This window comes from Zingiber officinale, chromosome 4A (genome assembly GCF_018446385.1).
Source record: "Zingiber officinale cultivar Zhangliang chromosome 4A, Zo_v1.1, whole genome shotgun sequence".
NCBI lineage: Eukaryota > Viridiplantae > Streptophyta > Magnoliopsida > Zingiberales > Zingiberaceae > Zingiber > Zingiber officinale.
In genome coordinates, this window is record NC_055992.1 from 12667961 (window position 1) to 12678821 (window position 10861).

Genomic DNA, 10861 nt, shown 5'->3' on the forward strand with positions numbered 1-10861 from the left:
ACTTCTCTGACTATCACCTCTCCTTGACCTCTGACGACTGAACCCTATCATTATGCATCATATCACTATAAAAAATAGCTAACCCTCGTGAGTAAAGATATGCATACATAACACATCATTCTAATATCTGTGGCAATTTCTCCCCAAGTCTTACATGAATGTCAGAATGATTACGTCGGAGACTCTCCACCTATCATTCTAACCCACTTCTCTAGATGTGTTCTTTATCTCAGGTACTTTGGAAAGAATTTGCGAAATTACATGGCATGATGATTTTTAAATAGTCAATATGAGCGACACTTCAGATAAATTAACTATCGGCGTTCTCAGTGCAGATCAAGAGTCAGCATCTGATAATGGTTACAATTGCATCAAAAGAAAAATATTTTTAAAACTAAAAATATATTAAAGTGGAAGAGAGAGCTCTTTATACTTTTCCTAAAGCTAATAATGCATGTGGACAGTGGCTGTCCCCGTCAGTTCATAGTTCGTAGTTCGTAGTTCGTAGTTCGTAGTTCGTAGTCATCAGTGTAAACTTGACTTGTCATTTTCCTTTAAGAATCTTTCAAATTTTGTGCAGCAAGTTCTACTTTGATCAAATACCTGTTATACCTAGACTGATCAGCGAAGACCCGAAGTGAGACGGGAGGAAAGGAACAAGGATGGGCAACTCCGTCAGCTCTCCCGGCGGAAAGGCGATCGCTATCGCCGGCGGCGCTGTTGTTTTGGCCTTGGGTGCTTCGTACTTATGGGACTTTCTCTCTAACGATGGTGACGAATTCTTTCATCTTACTCACACCACATCCTCAATTAAACCTCAGTACTATCCATCAATACTACAGATGATCACCTGAGTTCCATATCCACTAAAAAGAGCTCTGCTTCAGCTTCTTCCACGCCCGACGCACCGGCTTCTAGGATCAGGAACAAGTTGGCAGAGGAAGTGTTGACAGATCCGAGAAACAGAGATGGGTTTGCAAATGGTAGTGAAGGTATAAACCTCAAATTCAACATATATATACTAATTATGGGACTCCCTCTCTAACGATCGATGGCGACGAATTCTTTGATATTACTCACACCGCATCCTCAATTAAACCTCAGTACTATCCATCAATTAATCTAAAGAGGACTTGAGTTCCAAATCCACTAAAAAGAGCTCTGCTTCAGCTTCTTCCACGCGTGATGCGCCGGCTTCTGGGAGGACGAAGTTGGCAGAGGAAGCGTCGGTGACTCTGCGACCAGGTAAGATGAATCCGAAAAACAGGCATGGGTATCCGAGAGGTAGTGAAGGTACCTCAAATTCAACATAAAAATTCACCATAACCATTACTGATTCTATCTATATATGACTACAGATATGATCATGACATAGTTTATATATATCACATCTTATATGTTTTCATCGGTTACCTTTTCCAAGAATTTCCAAGAAGGATCAGATGTCATCCAATGCCACAATTCATCACAATAGTAACATACAACATCTGGCAACAAGATGTGAAACTGAACGAGAGGATGAAAGCTATTGGGGAACTCATGCAAGCTCTAAATATGCCAGACATAATTCTATTTCAAGTACCATCCCTCGAAAAAATTAATCTCTTAACTGTGATTGTAATTTTCATAGGATTTACTCAGTCGGCCAGGTATATATATATATAAGATGATTTAGCAATATGAGTTTTTTCCCCTCTTATCTGGGCAGGAGGTAACACCTGAAATTCGCAAAATTTTTAAAGAGTTCAAATGGTGGCAACAATACAAATGTGTGTCGCACAAAACACCAACAACGAAACATTTCTGTTTGCTGGTATGCCTTCCTTAATTGAACAAAAAGTTATTTGGGAACATATAAAGTCGATCTACAAGCAATTTATGATCTTTGATGTCTAATTAGCAAGGTTTTTAAGAATGCGAAGAGAACAAATACTAACTCTCATGATTTACTTTGTTGCTTGTAGTTAAGTAAGCTTCCAGTGAAGGTTCTGGGTTTGGAGCACTGTAAGGATTCCATCATGAAGAAGAAGTTGATTGTAGCTGAAGTAGAAGCGTTGGGGAAGAGAAGAAGTTTGGTCGTCGCCAATGGTCACCTAAAGAGACCTAATCTACCTGACGAGTCGCACACGAACAAACGCACTGCTCAAGCCAAAGAAGCCATCACTATCCTTGGAAACTATAATAACGCCATCTTTGGAGGTGACATGAACTGGAGTGAGGACCTAGATGGGTGCTTCCCGCTGCCCAATGGGTGGGTCGATGCTTGGGAGCGCTTGAGACCCTTCGAGAACGGGTGGACTTATGACAACGTGTCCAACCAAATGATGATCAAAGGAAAGAGAAGGTTGCGGAAGAGATTGGATAGGTTTTTGTGCAAACTGAAGGACTATAAATTGGCATGTATCGAGATAATCGGCAAGGATATCATACCGGGACTCAGGCACCAACACAGGGAGAAAGACTACCCTGTGTTATGCAGTGATCACTTCGGATTGCTTCTACGAATATCTATTTGATAGATTCGCAAAGCTTGTAATCTAGATGCACTGAAAATGTGTTTGATTGCCAGTGTTGACAGAAAATGTAAAATTTTCAGAATCAGAAAAAGTAATTAGAGGACTGGAAAAGCTACTTGGATACTTATTAATATATTAATATATGTTGCCCACAGCTGAGAAGATTCTGTACATTTTCCAGTATCAAACTCTCCTAAACTAAATGCCCTACTAAAGAAGTGCAGGAAAGTTACTTTGAACGTGTCTATAATTAAGAAAAGCCGAAAAGAAGAACAAGAAGAAGAAATATATTAAAAGATAGCATATTAATGCATATTGTGTGTGATCATTTAAAAAAAGATTACACCTTTTGTTTGGCTGGGATGGTTGGATCGTCACATGCTCCAACAACTTAAAAATACTGATTTTTCTTTCTTTCTTTCTTTCATTATTATTGTTCACTTCTCCATGGAATGGCATCAGAACTCTGTGCGGCAACTGTTTGTAAAAAAGTAATGAGTTGAGGATAAGTTTCTGAAGACTAATGCATTGTTCCACACCAAATACATGTGAGGAAGTTATATTTGACCAATATAGTAGGCAGATCTTTGAAAAATAGTGCACTGAGAAAATTAATTAGTCACTAATCATTGACATCATATGCTAATGACATATGCATCCAAAAAGCCACCCTTAAATCCATAATTAAAATGTCCAAACTTGACCAAAATATCTTGTGACCATACAGTTAGATTCTTACGATTTGAGTGATTGATTTTTTTTTTTAAGGATATAAATGCATATTTATTTTGTATGTAAATGTATTTTAATTTTAGAAAAGATTATAATAATTATTAAATTTAAGGAAGTCAAATTATTTCGTAAAATAGTTTGACTGACTAAAATTATCTAAATTACATTATTTGTTCTTATCAACAAAGACAAATTAAATATTTCTGCCTCTTTATTTTTTTAAAATTAAATAATTTGTTACGAAAGACATTCTTATTTTAGAAAAATGATTTTAAAATTAAAAATATATATATATCAATTTAATTTTATAGGTATCCGAATAGGTTGACTAATCAAACAATTATTCATAAAATTAAATGGGTATTTACTTTTTATTTTTGTATCAAATAATAAAGTCTTATTTAAGTGATTGATAAAAAATAATAAATGAAAAAGGCGAGGGTAGTTTAGGGATGGGGCCCTCTGGTGTCCCGTAATAAAGTAGGGACGGAGACAGAATGGATCAAGTGGCACGAATCTTGGCGCAGAGCGCTTACTTCAATCTTGCATCCTTCTCGTCGCTGTCTCCAATGGCGATGGCGTCGGGATCGAGCCGAGGGAGCAGGAAAACATCCACGACGCCATCATCCGCGCTCAACAATTCCCGTGCGCCTGCTCCGGCGGTACACCATACTACTAACTCCCCCGGCTCAGATCTGCCCCCTCGGCGGAATCACCAGCCCCACCGCGGTCGCCGCCGCCGCTACCGTCTCGGCATCAAGGGCCGACGTTTGGCCACCCGCACTCACACCGTTTCCAATTCGGAGATTCACGACGCGCATGGGTCCTCGAAGACCACCAGGAAGCTCATCGGAGGCGGAACAGGCGGCCAGAAGGGCGTGAGTTGCGTCCAAATGGGCGCTGCAAGGCCCGCGACGGTGGCTTCGTCGAGGCGGCTGGCTGCCGCTTTGTGGCACTTGCATCCCGAGGAGTTTGGAGGTGTCGAACGGAACACTCGGGTAGGTTTTCCGGTATTTACACCCACAAGATCTGATTCTCCTTTTTTCCCTTCGTCCGTCCACGGATCTTTTATCTTTCCTCATTTCAAGTTTTCGTAGGGTTCCAAGTAAAGGACTTCCGATGGAATCTCCTAAAATTGCGTTTTGATTACTTTTTTCTACTCGTGATGACTATGTTAGCTCTCATAGAGAGTATCTTCACTTAAGCTAAGAAACTCCGTGCCTAATTAGCATGAATGATTCTGGGCAATGCTTTCCTTGTGTTAGAAATATCGTCTTTGATACTTTAATAACATCGAGAAATCTGATTTTCAAGCTTCTTTTGATTTATGGTGTAGTTATTGGGGGACTAGAGCATCATTGACTAGAGTAGTTATTGGTTGGCCGAAAACTTCTAGTCTTCCTTAATGTTATTATTCATTGCTCGTCCAAGTTCAATTACAACTACATTGATGTCGATCGCTTTGATTTTCTACTTAGTTTTAGCATTCCCATCTGTTGTGTCGATGCTGGCCTTTGCATTTCAAGCAGAATCTCTGTAAACCTTTTCAAAATTTGGTATCCATAGTTCGATAAGACTACTTGCAATTGCGGAGAATGAGCTTACCACTCCTATTCTTATCCATCACAGGGTGACATTTTGAGTATGTAGTGAATTCGATGGTGTTCTTTATAGCTTTTCAAGCTTACCCAATGTTTTTCTTCTCTTAACAGCTGAAATGTTCATCTTCTTTACTCTTCTCTGCAATGGAGAAGGCAACTAAATGGGATCCTGGCTCTCCAAATTTGCCAGAGGATATCTACCAATTCAATGGCCATCTGAAGCTTCCTGAAGGCGAACTGGTAAATGGCTTCTCAGTTATCTCTGAACTGCATCTGGAGCTAGAGCGGGCTCGCAGTTGCATCAATGATCTTGAATCCGAGCGGCAGTCTGTAAAGAAAAAGATCCATCAGTTCATGAAAACCCTTGCAAAAGAGAAGGAATTATGGAGGAGAAGGGAGCATGAGAAAGCCTGCAATATAATAGAGCACATCAAGGATGACCTTATCAGAGAAAGGAAGAATAGAAAAAGGTTGGAAGTTGTGAATGCTAAGCTTGTCGATGAACTTGCTGAGGCAAAGTTGTCTGCAAGGAGGTGCTTGCATGACTATGAGAAGGAGAGGAAGGCGCGTGAGATTGTAGAGCAAGTATGCGAAGAACTGGCCAAGGAGATTAGAGAGGACAAAGCTGAGGTTGAGGCTATCAAGATGGAATCCTTGAGACTTCGTGAAGAAGTGGATGAAGAACAGAGGATGTTGCAGATGGCAGAAGTTTGGCGCGAAGAGAGGGTACAAATGAAGTTGATCGATGCAAAGCTCATGCTCGATGAGAAGTATGTGCAGCTGTGCCAGCTCCAAGAAGAAATTGAGCATTTTCTCAGATCCCAAAGTGGTACCGACATAGATCTGGAAGCTTTAAAAGAGGCAGATATGCTTCAAGGAGCAGCCAGGTCGATCAAGGTTCATGATATCAAGGAATTCTATTACCAACCTCCTGCTTCCGAGGACATCATCTCTGTCTTTGAAGAACTAAAGCCAACGGAAGAGACTAATTGGAGAGAGAGAGAACACTACCATCAAAACAGCCCAGGAAATCATTTCTCCGAAAATGATGCAGTCAGCCCTGAATCTGATCTATTTCTCCTAAATCCTGCTAGAAATTTAAATGGAAAGATAAAGGAAGTTGGAGATGTAAACGGCGATACTGGTTGCGAAACTGTAAGCCAGGTCGAAGAGCAGGCTTCTTGTAATTCTCCAGAAAGAAGCGACCCATCAGTGAATGGGAACTATCAAGAGAGTCAGTCATCAACTAGCGGAAAGGACTGGGATCGACGAGGAGATGATGGAAACTTGAATAGTGAAGCCAGTGAAATTTGTTCTACTGCCATGAAACAGAGGAATAAAAAGGTATCGTCTATAGGTCGGTTTTGGAGGTCATCGAGACCAAAAACCAGCCATAAGAATGTTTCTGCTGAATTTTCTAACGGAAGGTTGTCAGATGTCACCCTTTATTCTTCTAGTTTCAAGTCTGCTGGAATGGCCGTAAGCTCCCGTAGGTAATGGCAGTATTTACATGTACCATTAAAACCCACACATTACTTTGAAGAACGCAAGGAATGTGTCGAATTGCCTGAGGAATCCATGCAGAAGCACTCAATTGAACTGATAATGTTGATCTTAATGAAACCCCCATGCATTGCGAATGCATATAACGTCATTCCTGGATTTCTGTTCAGAAACATGGTAATGACTAGTTTTGCTGACTGCTCTCTAGATCAATCAGATCTTACATTTCTGAAGAATGAGAAGCACTCATGCTACTGTATAATTCTTTGTTCAAAGACATGATGAGCATTGTGTGAACTTTATGCCTACAAGGTAAATCCCTCACGCTGTCTGTAACTTATCTGAATCATTTTATGTGCATGTTGTTGTTATTATTTTTTGGATGTACCTATTCCATGCTGCATTAATAGTATGTTATTATTATGAGACTCATCTGATTAATTTAGCACGTTTCATCCAACACACAGTTACGTGTTTGATCAGTTTTGGCAAATTTTCACTTCATTGACTAGCCTCACTAGCCACGGCTCGATTTTGCTACGTCTACGAGCTAGAAATCACCGATTATCTCAATCACTGGGTTGGTGGGCCCTTAGAAGGTCCTTTCGGTCCATTAACGCAGTCGGGCCCATCGTTGACTGTCTTTATCTATTGCCGACGTCATTCATGACAGAGCCATCTTATCATTTCCATTCGGAAGCGAGCTCGCCAGCGCCACCACGTGTCCAGAGGTCGCCGCCGGAATCTCAAGCTCCGGAGCGTCGCCGTCGCTCGAAAGGCACCGTCATTTGTCCTCTTCGGCAGCATCCTCTCGACTCACGGATAGTGGTTATGACTATGAGTTTTATCTTGTGATGGAGAGAAGTGGTGAAGTGGTAGAGCGGAGTTTGATGGTGGCGGGATTGTTTAGGCGCTTCTTGGACGCTTCGAAGACAACGACGGCGACGTATCATCCCGTGCAGTGCGACGGGGAAGAGAACGAGAACGCTCCAGCAATCCTCTGCGACCAATAATACCGCTTTTTTTTCAATTAGCTTCTAAAATTTTTAATTCTTAAAATATTTTATTAAAATTTCATATTTATCGTTTTCTCTCCATTTGTGCTATAGTTATTTTTCTTAAAACCGCATCGCATGTGAATGAGACATCATTTTTAACGGCACTAAAAAATTGAGTGCATTTTTTGACAATTTAAATTGCGAGGCGTGAAGTGAAATAGTGATTCGTAACCTAACCAAAAAACAAAATCGAAGTCAGGATAAGAATTTTCCTCAGGTCTGCTCGACACGTGTCTAGCTGTGATTGGATCAAGTAGTTTGCGCCCGCGTGGGCCTGGGGCCTGCTATGGTGGGCCAGACTTCGTTTTGGATTTATAAATATGGATTCTAGCAGCCGCAAAGCTGCAGCGGCGATGGCCACGGCGCGGAGGCATACCGCGGACCGACTACTCGGCAGCGTGCACGGACGCGCGGCCGGCACCGACCTCCCGGACCTTGCCGAAGATGAGGTATTCTGGCCCGCAGGCGACTCCTCCTGGTGGCGCCAGCCCGACCCGGACCGCTTCCGCCGCGAGGGCGAGGTAGACCGGTGCGGTCCACATCGGCGCCCCGCCGCAGCATCGTCGGCACCGGTGGTGGTCCCCGCCTGGCCCAGCTTCCTCAGCGACGGCACCGCGCGGTGGGAGGAAGCAGAGAAGGAGGTGGACGAGGAGGACGAGCGGTGGATGCCGCCGCACGAATACTTAGCCCGGGCCAAAGGGAGGAGCAGCTCGACGTCAGTGTTCGAAGGCACCGGCCGGATGCTGAAGGGCCGTGACGTGATCCGGGTTCGGGACGCGATCTGGAGTCGGACCGGATTCTACGGTTGAAACGGGAGCGACGCAGACCGGAAATAAAGCTGGTTTTCGGTTTTATTTACATACTGAATTATTGTTAGACTGTGTGAATTATTGGGGTTTTGGATCGAATTTGAGGGTTGACAACCGTTATCGTAGTCCATGTATACAGTTACTGACTCCTATATTTTTGAATAAGACCATGTTCATTATTACTCACGGTAAAATGACTTAATTTCTTTATTCTCATTGACGTTGAAATGACAATAGCAACATTAAAAGACATAAATTCCAATGAGAACAAGTACGTTGAAGTCTATTCAATTCGCGACGAAGATGAGCAAAACACGGCAGAAGGCCATCCAAATACAGTCGGATCGCTGATTTAATCATCAAATAAAGATGAAGATATTTGATTAGTAGAATGGAATATTTGTGAGGACGGAAAATTAAATTTACTCAATGAGGTCAAAAGTGAAACTGGAGCCTACGAAAATGATAGCAAATGGGAGCACTTGGGAAATTAACAATTGATTCACGTCAATACTTTTTTGAGAAAGAGACCGCTGGATTTTTAAACACAAAAATAGTGTTTTCTTCATAAAATATATATATATTTTTTCTTTAAAAAAAGAAGAAAATAAAGGAGAACAAGTAGATGAAAAATTAAGAAAAGGAAATTATTTTTCTGAAGATAGAATGATTCGATAAAACAAAATTGGAATTGTAGTAGACAAGGCATCTTGTGCAAGTGGGCATATGAAAGACGTTCATCTTTCAAGGTTCATCATTGCTACGCAACTCGTTTAGTTGGATAAGTAATGATGATATTAATTAGTGAGCATCAATAGTATGGACATGACAGCAGATAAGAAATATCATATTTTATATTTAATTAAATACCATAATCTGAAACCGTCGACAGTATTTTGTTTTCTGTGTTCACTTTCAAAATTAAAATGTTAGGTAGTTGGCAGATCAATTTGTGATAACGTATTTCAAAAATATAAAATATTTTTATATACTTAGAATTCAATTCCGGTAAACATTTAGGTTACGTTTGGTTGGATGTAATGTAATCTAGCTTGTAATGTAATTAAATTTGTAATGTAATGTAATGTAATCTTGATTACATTACTACGTTTGGTAATATAATGTATGTAATCTTTGATTACAAAGGTGATTATATTCTTTTGTTTGGTGTCCATTATTTTTTATAAGGAATGTAATTCATATTATTATAAAATGACAAAAATATCCTGGAACCTCTATCGTCGGTCGCCACACCTCTGCCAGAGTTTGCGGTAGCCATCGGCAACTAACGGCCGGCGATCGACGGCCACGGTCGGCCGACGACGGTGGTGGCCGACGACCGGCGATGGGCGGCGGCGGCCGGCGACCAGCGGCGGCCGACGACCAGCGACGGCCGGCGGCGGCCGACGACGAAGGCCGGCTACCGGTGGCGGGCGGCGGTCGACAACAGACTAGGGGTATATTCGGCATTTAAACTTTGGTGAAACAATGACCTCGTAATGTAATCGGATTACATAGCATTTGTTTTGTAATCCAGATTACAAATCTTCACTACCTTTTGTAATCCAGATTACATTACATTACAACTTTTAAAACAAACCAAACAAAATAATCGACTTTGTAATGTAATCTGGATTACATTACAAGGTAGATTACATGCTACCCAACGCAGCCTTAGAGATAAAGAGTTCATCCCAGATTAACTATGACCAAAGTTTTAAAAAAAAACATAAGGAAATAATTTCAGAGCTTTTAGGAATTACTTTTCATTTAGAACCATCATTCTCATTGATCCTGTCCGAGCGCTGAGTCGATGGATACTGAGGTGTGGCGCTCTCGGCTATCTTCGACTGGTGATGTGGATCTCTGGTGAACCTGCAAAGAAGCCGAGCCGGGAAGGGGTTCCCGACGACGACCCTCCGATGCTCAAGTCAGGCAACGAAGAAGAAAGGAGGCAGAGTAACTGTGGCTACAGTGATGAGAATTCTGCATACCTCAGTTGAAGTTTGGGGTCCTATATAAGGACCCCGGGGAGGCGCGGGCACGCTTCTCAATGCGTGCACGTTTCCCCAAACATACCTCCAAATGAGTGTGCCAGAAAAACATGTCTGACACCCTTCCGCAATCGTCCGAGCATATCCCTGATGTGACGGTGGGAACTTCCACCGTACGATACTCTGCCCGGTCCGGCCGCCGACCATGATGCTTGTCGGCGGCAGGCGTCTCGAGGATGATATTTACCAGTTGTCCCTTTCGTCCTTTTGCGTCTCTTGTCTGTTCCCGGGTCAGGCGGTCTTGCCGCTCGGCGCTCCTAACACTCGGGTACGTGTATGTATTGGACCGAGCGGGAAGATCCTCGGTCCTGTGCTCGGATGGGATCGCACCTCAGTGATATGTGCTTCGACCGAGCGGTCTGTCCACTCAACCCATAAGCTCCTTTACCTTAAGCGTCGGAAACTCAACCTGTGGCCGAGCTATATTCTGATCGGCCTGGAAGACATCCGGCCGACCGGTCAGATGTTCTGTCTGGTCGGTAGGACCTTGGGGCCGACCCTATTGACCTTTGACCTCCACGTGTCGTTGACCGCCGCCGACGTGGGTGCCCCGTCCTTACCACCGGATCACATGTCTTCCCCTAAAGT

At 42.5% G+C, this 10861-nt stretch overlaps 3 protein-coding genes across 5 annotated transcripts; all 3 read left to right on the plus strand.

Moving 5' to 3' along the window:
• The first annotated feature begins 475 nt into the window (after positions 1-475).
• LOC121969564 (tyrosyl-DNA phosphodiesterase 2-like) lies at positions 476-2689 on the plus strand. Of its 3 annotated transcripts, none has more exons than XM_042519727.1 (6): positions 476-771; positions 888-992; positions 1171-1293; positions 1424-1578; positions 1709-1813; positions 1965-2689. In XM_042519727.1, the coding sequence occupies exons 1-6, from the start codon at positions 663-665 to the stop codon at positions 2514-2516; spliced, it is 1149 nt and encodes a 382-aa protein (XP_042375661.1). In that variant the 5' UTR covers positions 476-662; the 3' UTR covers positions 2517-2689. The 3 variants fall into 3 exon arrangements, with proteins under 3 accessions (XP_042375661.1, XP_042375660.1, XP_042375662.1); XM_042519726.1 differs by having other exon boundaries at positions 479-771; positions 843-992; XM_042519728.1 differs by having other exon boundaries at positions 480-771; positions 843-992; positions 1171-1245.
• Positions 2690-3768: 1079 nt separating this feature from the next.
• LOC121969565 lies at positions 3769-6740 on the plus strand. Its single transcript, XM_042519730.1, has 2 exons — positions 3769-4246; positions 4961-6740. Exons 1-2 carry the CDS (start codon positions 3818-3820, stop codon positions 6344-6346), a joined length of 1815 nt encoding a protein of 604 aa, XP_042375664.1. The 5' UTR covers positions 3769-3817; the 3' UTR covers positions 6347-6740.
• Positions 6741-7730: 990 nt separating this feature from the next.
• Positions 7731-8219, plus strand: LOC121972244. The gene has a single exon (XM_042523936.1). The coding sequence runs from the start codon at positions 7731-7733 to the stop codon at positions 8217-8219; it is 489 nt and encodes a 162-aa protein (XP_042379870.1).
• The last annotated feature ends 2642 nt before the right edge of the window (positions 8220-10861 follow it).